The following is an 18,720-nucleotide window of genomic DNA, read 5'->3' on the forward strand; positions in this document are numbered from 1 at the left end:
GCAATTATTTCTTGTTGTCTTGTCTATTCAAGGTACAAAGATTCACAAAAAGATTCTTGCTTCTTGAGTCTTTTTATTCAATAGTTGATTTTTTTATGCAATTGTTCTCAATCATGAAAAAACTTTTTCACAAGCCAAAAGGATTAAAAAAAAAAAAAAAAAATTCAAGAAAACAAGATGAAAGATAGGAATATAAGAAAATTTTGATTTTTAAATTTCTTCATACTTTGATAACAATTGAAAGTTTATAGATCTTGCTTATGGAATACCCAGAAAGTGGTGAATAGATGTTTGATACTTTTTAACCCAAAATTAATTATTTTTAACTTTATCGTTTGATATAGGGAAATGGAAATAATAAATAATGCACAAGAAACAAAACCACCAACAAACCCCATCATCTCAAAGATTTTGCAAATGTAAAAACCATGGAGTTAGAGACCATAGAGCTATAATCCACTAAATATAAAGAAACAAATACACAAATTTACCTGACAATTGCTACTCTCTAAGACTTACACCCAATAAACTATACCTAATCTCACTTTCATGACATATTACCATGCTTGCTCCTTAGTGGACCCTTAATGCCTTAAGGGGATGTGAATATTTCTCACGAGCCTAAAAATAAAAATCACTAACTTTTTGAGAGTTTTAAATTAAGCGCAAAGAATACTAACTTAAAGTATAGGCACATTCGTTATTAAGAGAATGTTCCCAATATGCATATAAAGAGAAAATCTAGTAGACTTAGAATCAATTTAGAAATCATATTTTACCACAAAAACCATTTAGAAAGTTAAGAATTTTTAGAAAATTTTAAAAAGATTTCATATTTTAACTTCAAAAAGATTTAGAGAGATTTTTTTTTTTTTAATTCTTAATTTGAATTCCTTTCCAAATTTCTTATTTATTTTTTTAATTCTCAATCTAATTTTATTTTAAAATTAATTTTATTTCCAATTTTCATAATTTCACTCTATATCTTTTAAAGTCATTATTCTCATATAACTCAACCACACTTACCTATTGAATCCCAAATTGATTCTATAGCAACTTTAAATCTTCAAAAAAGCATAAATCATATGAAAGTACATAAAGTCCTAAACCAATGGATGAAACAAAATTATCAAATTAATATAAATAGTCTAATGCACTAAAATATACATAAATATATTGTTATTGTTTATTGTGCAATTCACAACTCTATAAGGATGCATGATCATAGAGACCTAAATTAAAGAGTAGATGATGGGTTATCCTTGTTTATCATCCAATAGCACACAAGTGGAGGAAAATGTAATCCTTAGCTGCATTCTATGGCTCACTTTTATGATGAGATTACTTAATAAATATGCGTGTTAATTGAACAATAATTGACTCCTTTTGAACTTTGTTTGCATTTTCAGTTATTATTTATAGCTAATTTAGAGTTAATTGGTAAAATAACTTTTCATTTCCTTTTTATTTGTGTTATTTAATTATTTATTTTAGTTTTTATTATTTGTATCATTATGATATACTTTATCTATTTTTATTTTTTTTAAAACAAAAAATAATAATAAATTTTATATAAAATATAAGAACTCTGTAAATAAAATAAAAAAGGACTTTCCATTATATTCATTAAAATTGCTTTAAATTTTTTTAAATTTGATATTATAAAATTTTTTAATATCTCAAATTTGGTATAATAAAAAAATTTCATATCTCAAGTTTTAATTTTTTTTTTTTTTATAAAAAAAATCAGTAACTTTTCAACATCAATCTTTAAGATTACTTGCATTTTATAAATAATATTATTAATTTTAAAAAATAGTGATATATATAATTAATTTGTTCTCACTTGGGTGGGTTCAATTAAGGGTGAGGATTACGATGATGCGTCATTATAATCGATCCAAACCCCAAAGCATATATAGCCTTTTCTATTGGTTGTGGTCCCTTTTGCATTCTAAAGAAAGTACCCTCTGCTCGTCTGTTTTGTCGGAGGTAAAAAAATAAAAATATATATACATGCATGGTCCCTCCACAGACTAAGGAATAATGTATATACAAACCCCACTTTTTTCAATGGAAAGAAGCTCCATTCCCCCAACCAGGAACCTCATCCGAAACCTCCTCTCTCTATCTAAGATGTTACGCACAACTCTGTTATATATACCTCCACCCCACTCACTCTTCCCTCCACTCTCACTCTCACTCTCTTTAATTGTTTGGAGTTTGAGTCTATACTATTTCTAAGTGCTCGTTTCCATTCATATGGCAGAAGAAGCTTCATCACTGCACCTCATCCACCAACAACTCCTCTCCGACTTTGAATCTTTCGAAAAATTAAACAATCCATCCCAAACTTCAACCTCTGATTCGAGTGTTTCCACCTCAGATATTACTCCGCTCTCTAATTACTTGAAGCTCCACGAAGATGGAAACAACCCTTTTCTCCTCCACTGTTCTACTTCTGCTCCGTCTGGGTTTTTCCAGTTTGAAACTAAATCCCCCAAAGCTTCCAGATTAAGTCGTCGGCGACCTCCACTCAGCATCTCAGTTTCTCAGCCAACCATTCCTCAGTTGCCGGCGGATTCCGATTCAGGCGACGTCAAGCATTATAGGGGCGTACGGCGTCGGCCGTGGGGGAAATTTGCGGCGGAGATCCGAGACCCGAATCGGAGAGGATCGAGGGTATGGCTGGGGACATTCGAGACTGCCATTGAAGCCGCCAGAGCTTATGATCGAGCTGCTTTCGAGATGCGTGGTTCCAAAGCTATTCTCAATTTCCCTCTTGAAGCTGGGAATTGGTCGGGTTCTGACCCACCAGCAATATCAGGCCAGAAAAGGGTGAGAGAAAGTGAGGGTGAAGAGAGAGAACAAGCGGAAATTAAGGTTTTGAAGCAAAAGGAGCAGTCGCCGGAATCTGAGAATACTTTTGGGGTTCATCCATTAACCCCATCAAATTGGAGGGCCGTGTGGGAGGAGAGGGAGATGGAAGGAATATTCGAGTTGCCACCGTTGACGCCATTATCACCACATCCTTGGTTAGGATATTCCCAGCTTATAGTTTGAGGGAGGGTTTGCCTTGAATGTAAATATTGAATTTGTTCATTAATTTAATAATTTATATCTTTATACTTATGGTTGCCATCCAATTCCATCTTCACAAGTATACTTAATTGAGAGTAACCGATTTATATATATAATCGTTGTACGTTGTCAAGAAGCTTCCACTTACCATAGTTCATAGTGACCATGCGAGGTTTAAATCGTTGTTTAAGTCTGTCCACCCGTAAATCTACTGTCCGATCATTAGGATGCTTGAGAGCAATTCTAATGGTATGGGTACTTGGGCTTGATTGGTCCCACTTTGGTGCTAATGGTCATTGCATGAATGTACTAGTGCGGCGGAGACTCATGTACTAGTGCGGCGGAGACTCACAATGGGTTAAAGTGGGTTAAAGGGAGTTGAAAGTAAGGTGGTGTTTGTTTTTTTGGCTTTTTGTTGAAAATCATTTAGTTTTAGAATTTAGGTTGTTTGTTTTTTTACTTTTTCATGACTTATTATGAACTTTTTACTAAATAGAAAAAGCCAAAATATATGGTTTTTTCTAAATAGAAAAAATAACACAATGATTTTTTTTATTTTTAATACTTATAGAAATAAATATTACAAAAACAAACAACCTAATATTGATACTATTAAGTATTAAGGTTCTATTTAAAATTAAGTAAAAAAACAAACACCACCTAAGTTTGCTTATTTTATTTCCTACGTATATGAGACCCAGTCAGACTTGTGGTAAAGGGTGCAATAGATTTTTTCAATGAATCAATCATTTAACCGAAAAAGTATTCAATCTAATGCGGGAATCTAGTGCTTAGATTCTCCAATTAAACAAATGCGTAATATACTCATTGCCCTCGACTGGGTTCAATTAATCAGGGGAGGATGCTGTGTCATGATAAGCATATACCCGTTTTCTATTTGTGTTTGTCTCTTTGGTATATTCTAAAGAAACTACTTGTCTGCTTTGTGGGAGATAAAAATTCATACTCATGCATGACCCCTCCACATATGTATATACAAACCCAACTCTTTGTGATAGATATTTTATTATTTATATATTATTAAAATTTTAAAAATTAATAATTCTATCTAATATGCATCCTCCACTTGCCCAAACTCGTGGAAAATCATTAATCAGTTCTCAGGTCTTTGATTCTTTTCCCTTTACCACTTATGCTGTAAATTTTTTTATAATTTGGCAATTTTCATCATCACCATTCAATTACTATTTTTTTTTCATCCAAACAAGATGGGAATCTAGTTTTATAGTAATTCAAAGTGCAATTCTGGAAAATTTACTTGTCATACATTAAATATCACAATTCACAACCATTGTCAAAACATAAGAAACCAAACACAAGGCTAAATCTCTCTTCAAAAAGAAATCAAACATGGGAAACCAAACTAGTGTGCCACACAAAAATTTGAAGATAGCTTCAGCGGCAGGAAGAGTCGAAGGGGCACTAGCAGCAGGGAGGGGTACCAGCCGGAGCTGATCGAGGTGGTTAACACCGGCAAGGAGCTTTGCCAGCTTCCAATGCCGCATGGAGCTGGGAAGAAGCGCCAACAGGGACAGTTTCCGACTTGTAATGGCCGCCGGTGGAAGCCATCTGGGTGTTGTAGGTTGCGGCGTGTCGGGGGCAGGTGTAGCAGCAATCTAGAAGCTGCTGCGGGGGGAGGACTGAGGTGGGAGGTTTCCAGTTTGCAGCCAGCAGCTGTGATGTTCATTATATACCCTCCAAAACGGCCTCATTTTGATACTGTTTAAAAATAATAATAATTTTAATCGAATTGACTAATTTGGAGAAAGCTGAACGGTTTGTCCAACTCATCGATTGGACCGTCGGTTCGAGTGATCTCACCCAGTTCATTGTCATTCCAGTCCAATTGGTCGGATTGGACTGAAATCATGACTTAGAGTGCATAAAAAATATATTACTTTCCACATTAAAAATTGATTTTCATATTTCAAAAAGTTAGGTTTCAAAAACCATATATTTTCCAAATGACCCATCAAAACACAAGTTTCCTTTTCTTTTTATAAATCCATGCATCCACTTATGAAGCTTCTTCTGCCATACTAATGAAGATGAGCACTGAGAAGTAGAGAGAGTGCAAGTGGAGAGGAGTGAGTGGTGAGCTATATATATATATATATATATATATATATATATTATATATATGTATAACATGATAGATAGAAAGAGCACGTTCGGATGAGGTTCTAGTTGGGGGAATGAAACTTCTTTGTGATAATTGTCTACATCCTAGTGGGGCTAGGGTTTATATTATTCCTCTATATGAGCAAAATATTAATAAAGAGACTATGATTTGTCGTGTCTAAGAGTTTTGAATGATAAAATCAGGAAGCCAACTTGCCTTTGATGAAACTTGGGTCTAAATTATCCACTTGGACAGGACAGCTTTCTCAACTGGGTCTCTGCTATCAATCCCCTCAATCATCCACACCAGCTGGCATGCACAGTTGGTACCACCCAATGAATGTGATTGTGGTGAATAGCTATTTTTTATTTATTAATTTAACTTATAATATTTTATTAATTTAAAATTTTAATAATAGAATATTGATAAACTTTACTACATTTTAAAATAAAATTCTTATAAAAAATAATTAACATTAAATATGGTAATATAATATAACATATATGAAAATGTCTTCGGTTATTTACAATGAAAATGACTGCTGACATTCAGACTATAAGCTGCGAATATCCAATCCAAGGATGGGGTGATAACGGCGTCAACGGTGGCAAATTGAATATTCCGTCCGTGGCTTTCCCCTCCCAAATGGTCCTCCAACTTGACGGCGTTAACGGACTGATCCCAAAAACACTGGCCGCCGCTAGATTGCAGTCAGAATCCGGCACCTGCTCCTCCTGCTTTAAAATCTTAGTCTCTGCTTGCTCTCTCTCTCCACTCTCGCACTCTCTCTGCCTTTTCCGGCCGGATATCACCGTCGGGTCAGAGCACGACAAATTCCCAGCTTCAAGAGGGAAATTAAGGATAGCTTTGGAGCCACGCATCTTGAAAGCAGCTCGATCATAAGCTCTAGCTGCTTCAATGGCTGTCTCGAATGTCCCCAGCCATACCCTCGATCCTCTCCGATTTGGGTCTCTAATCTCCGCCGCGAATTTCCCCCACGGTCGTCGTCGCACGCCTCTGTAATGCCTGGCATCGCCGGAATCGGACTCCGCCGGGAGCTGAGGAATCGGCGGCGGAGGAACTGAGATGCACAGTGAAGGTCGCCGATGACTTAATTTGGAAAGTTTTGGGGATTTGGTCTCAAACTGGAACAGCCCAGATGAAGTAGAGGTAGAGCATTCATCGTCATGGAGCTTGAAGTAATCAGAAACGTCAACATCTGTGGTGGAAACACTTGATTCAGGGCTTGAAGTTTGCGACAATTCATTTACATTAACGGCGAAGCTTTCCAGAGATTCAAAGTCGCTGAGGAGATGTTGGTGGATGAAGTGCAGTGCTGAAGCTTCTTTTTCCATGGTGGAGAAGAACCGAGAAGTGTAGTATCAAAACTCAAATCAAAGCAAACAGAGAGAGTAAGAGTGCTGAGGATTGAGTATGGTATAACTATATATATAGCAGACATGCAGATAGAAAGAGGAAGTTTCAGGTGAGGTTCTTAGTTGGGGAAGTGAAGCTTCTTCTAATCTCTATCACAAAGGGTTGTGGAGGGCCCATGCATGAATATGAATTTTTTATCTCCCACAAAGCAAACAAGTAGATTCTTTAGAATATACCAAAGAGACAAACACAAATCGAAAACGGGTATATGCTTGTCATGACACAGCATCCTCCCCTGATTAATTGAACCCAGTCGAGGGCTATGAGTATATTACGCATTTGTTTAATTGGAGAATCTAAGCACTAGATTCCCGCATTAGATTGAAAGCTCTTTCAACTTTAAAGTAATGCATGAATCGGTTTTGTCCACTTGAAGTGGAGCTCTTTGTCAACTTGACTTTCTCCTATCTGAGTAGTTTCCTCCCAACCATGCGCACTGGGTGCCACATACTGAATGCAATTGCCATGGATACCTATTTCACCGGCCGAGAACGTTGTAAATACTCTCAACTCTCCACGTAAAAAGATTTTATCACGAGCACAAACTTACTCATCTTTCTAAAAGTAAGAGCTTCTTTGTCCTTGTAATTTGAAAATAATTTTTTGTTTTTAAAAAATTTAGAACTTAATTTTTTAAAAATAAAGTAAAATAAAAAAATAATTTTTAAAAAATAAGTAGAAATTATTTTCATTAGTTTTTAAAAATAAAAGGAAAACATAAAAAATAAAAAAATAAAAACAAATAAATTGAACATGATATAATTTTTTTTTTCTTTTCATGAGTCTAATAATTTTTTAAAATAATTTAAAATTCAAATAGTGTATTAATTAAGACAAAAAATTTATAAATAAAAATTAGTTTAAAATGACTTTATTAATTCTCTTCTATAGAAAATTATTATTTTTTTTATTTTTTTTCACTAGATAACGAACTCCAAATTAAATAAAACTTAATGTGTTGGATTTATTAATAAGTCTAGTAATTTTTAAAAGTATTTTAAAACTCAAATAGTGAATCAATTAATACCATAAATTTATGAACAAAAATTGGTTTAAAAATCTAATTTTAGGAAAATCAAAATATGATTTTCCAATTTAGTTATAAATTGAGAGCTTTTATTAAATTTCTTTATAAAAAATCTCGCTCAAGTAAAATTATAATAGATAAATTTTTTTTTATCACCAATATAAAAACAACAAAATCCATCACTTTTAATCTTAAATTTTGAAAATTTTAAAAATAATTTGTTCATATTTAGTGAAATTTCTACACAGCTAAGGTAGCATGCACAATATATCTGAAAACTTTCCATTGGACCATATTATCTAAAATTTTAAAATTATAAAATAAAGTGTTATTCTATTGTCATTATTTGAAAAAAAAAAACATATATTTAATGATAACTAAAAAAGAATATGGTTGTTATTTATACATCAAAATTAAAATTTCTATATGAAATAAATTATTAAAAAATTATATTACAAATATTATATCATTATCCTTTAATTCACATTTCAAATTCTAAAATTATGGGTTAACCCTATTCTATTATAATTAAATAATATTTTTAGACTGTGTGATAGATATAGAGATCCGAGATCCCATAAATATCCCATATCACATGTCCTTACCTTAGATTATCAAAACGAAACAATTAATTTTGAAATAGGATGAGTTCATAACATACAAGTTAATAAACCATTGCTTCACGTTTACTTTAGAAGTTACAACATTATAATGAATTGTATAGGTACAAAAAGTCATAAATGTACAATGAATTAATGCAATTTTTTTTTTTTTTTTTTTAAAAAAAAGTTGCAAAAACACTAGCGAAGTGTGAAGTTACAAAAGTTGTAAATTTAACAAATATTATAGAATTATAGAAGTCTTAAGTCACTAATGAATGGTGAATTTAGAAGGATGGTAAATTCACAAATAAATTATAATATGATAATAAGTGTAAAATCACCAATAAACTTAATTTTTAAAGTTATAAAAGTTGACAAAATATCATAATTTATTATCACATTTATATGAAAATGCATCGTGATTTTAAAAAGTAAATAAATAAGTGTTTGGAAGATAATCTTCATATCTCTTCCTTCGTCTTTCTCAAAGTTCTAAATCTCTAACACAAAGCTAGAAGAACATGCATGTAAGCTTATTAAGGGCTTTGCACTTATAAAATCGGAAAGTTATTTGATCTAATATGAAAAATACTTAAAGGGGAGTGAATAGGTGTTTGAACTCTTAATAGTCCAAAATTAAAACTTTTAATCCAATTAATTTCAATGAGAAAGTAGAAAGAAAATTTTAAAAGCAATTCAACAAACAAGACACCATATTTTTTACATGGAAAACCTCCACACAATGTACAAAGATAAAAAACCACAAGATCATAGATTTCAAATCTACAATCCATTATATGAGAATACAATACCCCAATTTTGTTAATATGAGTCAAGGGTTATTGATCCAAAACTAAATAAATTGAGTCAGGTACTACCCTTTTGATAAAAATAAATAAAAAATAAAAACCACAAGACACTAAGCATGGTAAACACCCCCCCCCCCCCCTTTTTTGCCCTTGATGAGGTTGATGCAGATAATCAAATCAGTCACTAATTCTACATAACCGCTAAGCAAGCATCTTAATGAAAGGTACTGAAAGTCCTATTCCATAGTGAAATGTATTAATCCACTAGTTGCAATAGAAGCATATATAAGACAATAAGAAAAAATGCATTGCCTTCAATACATATATGTATTACTAGCCTCCAAACTCAAACGTAATAATATTTAAATAAGTATTATTAATGTTATTGTTATTGTTGTTCTATCTCTACTACTGACGTAGAAGTTTATAGGCTAAATATGAGCTTTTAGGTTCAATTCAAAGTCCCAGCATAGGTTTGAGGATTTTCCTTTTGGTAGGATAAAAGAGATTATAGGTAAATTTTCACCTCCAACTTTTAAGATTGAAGCACAAATGAAGATTTTAGGGTTTTGTAGGTAGGGTTTGAGGAGGCAATGCTAAGATGAGAAGGTTTTCACTTGGGTATCGAAGAAGATATTTTAAGGCTTTCATTTGGGTGGGACGAAGGGGTTTTTTGTTGAGGGGATGAAGAAGGGATTTTAGGGTTCAAAAATAATATATATATATATATATAATATTTAACATTTTGAAATTTGATTTCGGAAGCTAACTTTAATTCAACACTCAACACGGGAACAAAAGCAATTATTCACCCAAAAGTTACTCCACAAAAATGAATTACACAAATCACTCATTGAAAATAATTAAAAATGTTATAAAGTTGAATTAATGAACAAAAAATAGCTACTCACCACAATCACATTCATTGGGTGGCACCAATTGAATTGGGCATGCCAGCTAGTTTGTATGGCTGAGGGGAAACTATGCAGATAAGAGAAACCCAAGTTGACAAGGCAGTCTCGCCCGAGTGGATAAACCAGATTCGTCCAAAAGCAAGTTGGCTTGTTGATTATATCATTGAAAAGTCTTAAGACACATCAAAATCAAAATATAGGACCTAGCTCAGAGTCTCTTCGTTAATAATTTGCTCAGATACATCACCACCCAGTGTCTTGTGTTTTCAAAACTAGCTAGAGTCCTACGATCATCTGTTAGATTGTCTGAGGTTTCATTTTCACTCAAAATCAAAGTTTACTAAAACTGAGACCACCAAGCTTTATGTTTCTTTGCCTGTTATATAAAACAAAAGTTTGCCAAATATATAGTCAAGTGGGGGACTGTCGGTTCAACCTATAATACAAGTATACAAGTAGAGGTCAGCTCATTGTTGTTATTCTTGTAGTTACTTTTATGAATTTTAACTAACATTTATCCTTGTTAACTTTTTAATTAACATTTAATTTAACTAATTTTACATATAAATTTATTTGTCAACACATTCATATTAAAGTATTATAAATATATAAGATAGCCAAAAAAATATTTAAAACCATTTTTAAATTTAATTTGTGATATGAAATTATTTTATGAAATATACTTAATCTACTTAATAATTTGATTTAAATTAAAGAGGATTAACTTAAATCCAAGATGAAACTTGATATATATGTATTTGTTTTTTTTTTTTTTAATAACTAAGAAATTTTTTGTGGCTAAGCCCTTAAAACTCTCCATGGGGACTCAAAACCTCGGGGTGTTGACTGCCTTACAACAACTAGTACTAGGTAAATTTAGGATATCATTAATAACATGATTTGAACCTAAAATCATGTGTCACTTACTAGAATCACACTTCCTAATATTTGTCTTGACTAACTGGACTATTTGATGGATAAAATCAATGTGTTTTTATTTTTGTGAGATTTAGTAATACTTGAGATCAATCATTTGACTAAAATGAAATTTGGAACATATATAGGAAACTTCTACAATGCCATTGGAGGTATCATGGCTCCTTTCAATTTCAGCCGTTGGATAGAAGAGATTTAATCTAAGTCGTCCAAATGGTAAGTGGTAAAAAATAAAAATAAAATAATAATAATAAAAAATTCCCCCACCTCAAACCGACTACCTGTAGTGCACTGTCCCTTTCTCCCTTTTCCCGCCATCCCCCTCTCTTCTCTCTTTTCTATATCTCATCCCCATATTTTCTCCATATTTCTGTGTATTTCGGCCCCTCCCCTCTTCTCTATATTTGATCGTTATTTTCGAGTGTTTTCTCTAGTCTCTAGGTGTTGTGTTTTTGGCTCTTTTCGGGTATATTCAAGTGTTTTTGCCTGCTTTCAGTTGTTTTCGGATGTTTTTGCTTGTTTTCAATAGTTGTCAAGTGTTTTCGAGTGAGAAATTGTACATGTTTCAGGTGAGAAATCGAACCTGAACGCAATACATCTTCCCGTCATCCCCCTCTCTTCTCCATATCCTCCACTATTGTCCATATTTCATCTTTGTATTTCGAGCGTTTATGGGTCTTTTTGGGTAAGAAATCATAGCCCATCTCCATATCCAACGTGCACGACCGTCCCCTTCTCCATATCTCCTATTCTCCACATTTCATCTTTGGTTTAGGAGTTGTAAGACGACATTTTTGGGTGAGAAATCCCTTGTTTGAAGATCTGGATTGAAGATGAAGCCAGAAGAAGAAGAAAACAACCCGAAGTAGGAAGAAGAAGGAAGCCAACATCGGTTGAATTTTTTATAAATCCAAAGGCAGTTGTGTTGTAATTATTTGAGTAGTTCTATATTAAGAAAAAAAATGTGAGTATTGATGATGTGTTTTACAAAATTGTATCCATTACAACATATGTATTTTGTCTCTTGTTATTAGATTTATGGATTGATCACATTAATGAAAAAAAAAATGTGTTCATATCTATAATTGAACATTGAAAATGATATAATGGAATTTTACCAACATTGAAAATGTAGAGAAATTTTCGGAGGATTTTGGAGTGGTAATGATATTTGTATTTTATTTGGCATTTTATTTAAGTTATTAATAGGAGTTTTTTTTTTTTAATGTGAAATAAATTTTGTGGGGAATTTGGAGGGATAATTTTGTTTGCAATTTATTTGGTATTTGTTATTGTTGTAAGATATGAATATAAAATTTATTGAAATGTGAGATAAACTTTTGTTGAGATAGTGTGGTGATGGAAGCATATTTCATTTATTATGTATTGTTTTGATTTCATTTTTACATTAAACCAATATGAAAGAAATAACAATAATAAGTAATCATGTGTAATTTTTAAAAAATGATGAAACCTCTAACATTTTTAGTATAGAAGAATGGAAATAGAAAAGGAAGTTAATTTATTGTATCTTAAATCATATTATAAAAATTGACTTAAATGATTTGATTTAATTTGTAGGAGCGAGCGATGGTGTTGAAGTTCTTTGGAAAGAGACCTACAGGAGCTTCGATACATTACTAGTAAGGCAAAATAGAAATATGTAAAAGAATATGTTTTTTTTTTTGTGGTTATTAGAGTAATATTTGTTTGAAATTGTTTTGTAGTAACAATTGGCCATGATCAAAGAAAATGATAAAAGAGTGAAGATAAATGATGATGTAAGGAGTAACACTTTTTTGGCTAATATAATTAAATTTTAATATTTGAATTTGAAGTAAGTAGTAAATTTATGTAGTTTATGAAAAAATTGAGCAAGAAATGGAATCCACCTTCAAAAGTAGAAAAATAAGGTTTCATGGAAAAGTTAAAGGAAAGTTCAAAACAATATTCGCTTGAAAAGGGTATGGGTCCAAAGGTAATTTTTTTTTTTGTAATGAATAAAAACTTTAATTACTAAAATATTTGTTGCAAATTGTACTAATGTAAATATATTTAATGTTTGTGTATATTTTCAGTTATATCTTCAAACTTGTTCACTTGAGTGAGTAGTTAGAGTTATCGAAAAATTAGAACCAAAGCAAAAGGCAGTCATAGAAGAAATTGGATTAGGTAGCCTCCTGCAGTTTCGATGTGGGAAAATTGATTATGGGTTATGTCTTTGGTTGTTAAATAGTTTTAATTCAAAGACTTATATATTAGAGGTGTATAATACTTGTATCAAATTGTTCTCAATCGATGTTGAATTTATTATGGGATTGAGAGTAAAGGGGTTGAAGATTGATATAAACAAATATGTTAGCAATAAGAATGATTTATGTAAAAATTATTGTGATAAAAAAGATCAATTGTCATTAGTGATGTTAGAAAATCAAATTAAGAAGGATAGAGGAGGTGGAAACTATTTCAAAGTTCGTTTTGTATTATTTGTATTGGGTGCATTGTTGTGCCCAATAATGAAGCTTTTTTTGAAACGTTCTTTTTCACATCTTGTGGAAGACATCAATTCAATAAAGAAAATGAATTGGGTTGAATTTGTGTTGGCTTATCTTGTGCACGGGATCAAGGAGTTTAAGAGAAAAAAATAAAGTGGGGTTTGCTGTTGCCTATTTTTTTTTTATGGTAATGTCCTTGTATATAATTTACGTCATAGTGAATTTCGAATTTGTTATAAAAGATTATGTAAACTAACTATATATCCATGTAAAATATATTTGCAATTATTCTACCACAAACATATATCGTTCCAACAAAAATTTCCACCGCTATGTACTCGACCTTCTCCTTGGATTAGTGATTGGGGAGATGATGAAGTACTGGAGATGAAATGAAGATTGAAAAAACTTGGTGGGTATGCAAATGACAATGTAAGTTATAGTTTCATAACTTGTTTAATGTTTGTTTTTGTTTTTAGTGATTTTAAATAGGATATGTGTGATATATTGATGAACATATTTTAGATGAAAATATGGGTGACAACAAGATGAAAAAGAGGAATCACCTTAACCAAAATTAGATGACAATGGAGGAGGAGAATGAGAAATTTGAAATCCATCCACACAAAGATGTTATTAAACAAGTAAGTTTTATAATATTCATTATGAGTATAAATATTAGTTGTTAACCTTTGTATTATGATTTATTTATCATGTTCCTATATATCACTAGGTTGATGGTGGGAGCTTAATGGAAATGGATAAAACATTTCAACAATTGAAGACATAAGTAATTGATTTGTGTTATGTTGCAAGTAGTAGTAGTTGAGAGAAAGTTTTTATTGAATTTGAGGAGAAATATAGAACATTGAAAGTACTCTTCCTTGCCTCAAGAGAAAAACCTTTGAGAAAGAACAAAAAGGGAATGGAGAGTGACATTCTTTCATAAGAGAGAAGTTTGGAAGAGAAGGACAATAAAAAAAAATGAACATTATGTTGACACTTTATCAACTAACAAGTCATGCACTAAGAACGTGAATGGAAAAAAATGAAAATACATGTTTGTGGACTTGTATTTTTCACGTATGTCCCCACTTAATGGCGAGACTCATTTTTATTAGTGAATTTTTTTTTTTAGAAAAGTTGGAGTCACCACTTATTTTATTTTATTTTAAAAGAGAAAATAAAATAAGAAAGAAAACCCTAAAGAAGTGACTCCATAATTTAGGAAAAGCAAGTCTTGAAAAAACCGAGTCTTGGTTCAGGGATTAGGTTACCTATCGGGAAGATACCTCTAAGAGGTAGCACCCCTCTAAGCCCTAAAAAGGTCTCTAGTAACTAAGTTGGGGGAAATGTGACAATTAATTAATTGATTGAAGGTATCTAGGTAAACTAAGGTGATTTTAAAATTAACATGCCAAGTTAGAAAGTAAAATCATGATCATAAAAGAGAGTCAAAATGTGTACCTGGATTGCTTCTCAAGCGCTATCATAAAACATCAAAGTTAGTATAGAAATATAGTACACAATATTTGTTTTATCCAAACAAATCAAGCATACATCTAAGCACCAAAGAATCACATCAAGTATGGATATAGTCATCAATAGCATACGTGTCCATAGAACTCTTGAAAGTAAGTGTAGAAGAACATACCTTCAAGAATGCATGTTGTTGTGTCTGGTTAAAGAATGGTGCGGCCTATGTGCTTCCTTTGCTTGTTGAGTGAATGCTTGATGGCTCCCCTGCTGTCCTCTAAAAGCCATGCGTGTTGTTGGGTGTCTGCGCGTGGCCACGGGGTGAAAACGAGTGGTTTTATGATGTTGCCGAAGATGAAGATAGGAAAAGGAAGTGGCGTCCGTGGATGGTGGGGTCGGTAGTGGAGGTACAATGGTAGGTTGTGAAGATAAGAGTGGACAATCGTGAAAGTGGACTTTGGCATACGGCAAGTATGGCAGCGGTGAGTGACTCTAGGCGATGGAGGATGGTGATGGCCATCCATGGTGGTGGTCGAAGTGAGGCTATGAGGGTGGTGCAATGGACCACTTTGGCGAAATGGAGGGATAATGGTGTAGGCTGGTCAATGAAGAAGGAAGTACAATATTGAGTGGTAGTGCATGTTGGATGGTGGCCATGGCGATAGTGCAGTCGGAGATGGAGGGAGGACTATGGATGCATGGATCTCCAAGGTATCCAGATTAGTATAGCCCTCCTTTGTGGCGACACTCCTAAATAAAACATCGTCTTAGCGTTTAACAATATTTGTTACCCCCTTTGGTTGAAAATTGTGAGGAGATGACTCTCGTTGTGTAATATATTCATAGATTTTGACTTGCATGCTTTTCCGTGCTAACAAGCGGATCTGAACAAGCCATGTCCATTGTCTTGAGCAAGTCTCTAACAAATTCACCACCAAGAAGACCGAGCAACTTGGTAATTAGAAGAAGTGCAGCCTTCCTCATGGCTGCCTTCTTATACATACATCTTTTCTTCAAAAGATCATTCATTCCACCTTCTATCTTCTGATGTGATGCAATACCAAAGCTCATTACTTCCTTCAACATGACCCGATTCTTATCATCAGTGGACAAGAACCCCACTATCTATGTCAGGTTTGTCAAACCCGAGCTCGAATTCCTGTAGTAGCATCCGAGCACCGCTGAATCAAAGCCCCCAAGCAATTCAATCCCCATGAATTCTTGACTTCATTTCCAGCGTTAACCCCCAATGAGTTCCTCAGTGACATTATAAGCATGGGAAATAAATCAACCGCCAAAAGCCTGAAATGAGACTTTCCTTAGGTCATCTTCACCGCATACTTTACAAACCTAATTTGATCCTCAAATTCCATAGTTTTAACAATCTCCATCACCGATTCCATAGCCAAAGCCTGAGGCTCAGACTTCTCAAGGGCCTTCTACAACAAATACCTAGGAAGATTCACAATTGCTTTCTTAACACCATCAAACTCCTTAGCCATACCTATCATTCGAGTCATCACAAATCCCAATGCAAATGTTCGAGCCTACGACTTAGTCGACATAATCAAAGGCGATAATGACTTCAAAACCTCAACCACTATAGTTACCTGGTCTCCATGCTTAGAACTCAAAACTTCAGTCAAGACCTGGGAACACAAATGAGTTAATTTATCAAAACTTGTTATGTTACCACACAATTCAAGCGCCATGGCAGGAATCTCGGCCACGGTTTAAACCAAAGACTTCAAATTATTAGGAAACTGGTCTAAATGAATCAAACCCAGAACTAGTTGTAGCCTTTCAACAATAGAGAACAACATTATCACATCAAACCCACTCTCCTCACTCCCATTACAATGTCTTGGAGTTGACCATCTGACATATGGGCTTCAGTCCATTAACATAGGGTTATAGGACCGAAGAAGTTGCAACAGGATCCACAAAAACATAGAAACAGCACTCCTAGGAGTGCAATGAACATATTGTGATTGCTTTACATTTTATCCCTCATATCACCACTTCTGTCAATCCCTCAAAACATATTCAAATATGCTGAGACAAGGACTGGACAGTTTAGTGTAAAAAAAAAAAAAAACACAGAAGACATAGGTAAAAACATAATAAAACTCAGGGGAAGAAAGAACAGAAAAACAATTAGTTAACGTGAATAGCCTCATTTCAAATGCTAATTCATCGGCTAAAACAGGGGAATGATTCAAAATACGATCTGAATAAAAATAGGGCACGATTTCTACCATCGAATCCGAATATGGACACATATGCAAATTATTTTCAGATGGAATCAATGGCATTAACAGAATGAATAACATAGCAAACAGACAAAGAACCAATTTCAACACAACAATTTGTGGCCCTTTCCGTCTACACCAATCAAGAAAATATTAAATACTAAAAAACGGTCAAAAGGAGAAATCAAATAAAAGTAAGAATTCCAAGAGTAACGAGAAGTATACCTGGACAGCCTCGGCTACAATTGCTCATTTCTCGCTCCTGTGTGCCCTTCCCCCCAAAAATCTGTTAAATTCTGGTTCATCTTTCTTTTCCCTTTTTCTTTTTTCCCTCGTTCCGTAATCTGCCTCTAGAATCCTTATTTTCACCTATTTCTATCAGTCTCCAAAAACTCAATCTGTTGAAGAAAATCCATTTTTCTTTCTTCCATTTTTTTTTAATGTCAAAATACCTCTTTCTTTCATTTGGAGAATCGTTTTCTTCAATATGTATGCAACCAACTTGATCTTTTCCCTCCAAAAAGATTTTTGTTTGCCTTCTTTGAGTGTACATGCCTTTGTGAGAGGTCAATAGACAATTGAGATTTCCTTGCAAAAATAATAAAACGAAAATAAAAATAAAATAAAATATAAGTTAGAGATCTTGAAATATATAAAGTAGAATAAAACAATACAAAATACATATAAAAAAATAGATAAATAAAGCAAAACTATCAATCCCTTGCAAATTTTTTTTTAATTTAAAAAAAATAGTAAATGTGTGAATATATAAATAAATAGATCAGGCACATGTAGACTGTACAAATTATGTGGGCCCATGCAACCATACAAGAAAGTGAGTGAAAAAGTGCGTAAATGACATAGGGTGAACTTAGTGGGCTTAGATGGGCCTAAATGAGTCTAACCTAAAGTGCACCTAAAAGCTATTCCAAAAAGGAAGGAAAAGCCTAAGTCTAAATTAGAGCTACTAAGAGTCACAATGGGGTTAGATAAATCCCTCAACCAAAGTCTCTAAGGTGGTTTAAAAAAGGTAAGTAGTATGAGTGACAATGGACCACGAGGAACTACTATGGAGCACTGAAAATGAACTTAAAGACATGTGTTAAAGAGACAAAATGGGGGATATACAAATGTGCCCCTCTTTGATAGAGATCACGAGTGTAGAGAATATGAGTTGAAATACAAATAATGAGTGGAATGAAGTGAACTGTACCGAAGAACTAAAAGAATAAGACCAGAAAATTTATCCTAGCACATGAAGAGGTAAGGTTAAGAGATGGGGTCGTAATGACATCGGTGGGATGTCTCTATGTGGAAAGATGACAATGAAGAGAGAAAAGTGTATGATGAGTAGCATAAAGATGGAAAGGAATGAAATGAATGACTCAAGGTCATGGATGAGATGAATGATTCTGGGTCATGGACAAGATGAACGACTCTAGGTCAGGAATAGGATAAACGACTCCGAGTCAAGAACACGAGACTCTAAATATGAAGGAGGACTCTAGGTCGCGGATGAAATAAATGACTCTAAGTTAGGAACTTTGG

At 33.3% G+C, this 18,720-nt stretch overlaps 2 protein-coding genes across 2 annotated transcripts; one reads left to right on the top strand and one right to left on the bottom strand.

Moving 5' to 3' along the window:
• The first annotated feature begins 2,122 nt into the window (after positions 1–2,122).
• Positions 2,123–3,064, top strand: LOC117933862 (ethylene-responsive transcription factor 5-like). Its single transcript, XM_034855426.1, has one exon. It carries the CDS (start codon positions 2,263–2,265, stop codon positions 3,061–3,063), a length of 801 nt encoding a protein of 266 aa, XP_034711317.1. The 5' UTR covers positions 2,123–2,262; the 3' UTR covers position 3,064.
• A 2,642-nt stretch (positions 3,065–5,706) lies between these two features.
• On the bottom strand, positions 5,707–6,633 carry LOC117933880 (ethylene-responsive transcription factor 5-like). The gene has a single exon (XM_034855451.1). The coding sequence runs from the start codon at positions 6,577–6,579 to the stop codon at positions 5,773–5,775; it is 807 nt and encodes a 268-aa protein (XP_034711342.1). The 5' UTR covers positions 6,580–6,633; the 3' UTR covers positions 5,707–5,772.
• Between the last annotated feature and the right edge of the window lie 12,087 nt (positions 6,634–18,720).

The sequence above is a fragment of the Vitis riparia genome, chromosome 16, assembly GCF_004353265.1.
Source record: "Vitis riparia cultivar Riparia Gloire de Montpellier isolate 1030 chromosome 16, EGFV_Vit.rip_1.0, whole genome shotgun sequence".
NCBI classification, from domain to species: Eukaryota; Viridiplantae; Streptophyta; class Magnoliopsida; order Vitales; family Vitaceae; genus Vitis; species Vitis riparia.

Coding starts and splice junctions, on each gene's coding strand:
- LOC117933862 (XM_034855426.1), top strand. CDS start 2,263: ATGGCAGAAGAAGCTTCATCACTGCACCTCATCCACCAACAACTCCTC.
- LOC117933880 (XM_034855451.1), bottom strand. CDS start 6,579: ATGGAAAAAGAAGCTTCAGCACTGCACTTCATCCACCAACATCTCCTC.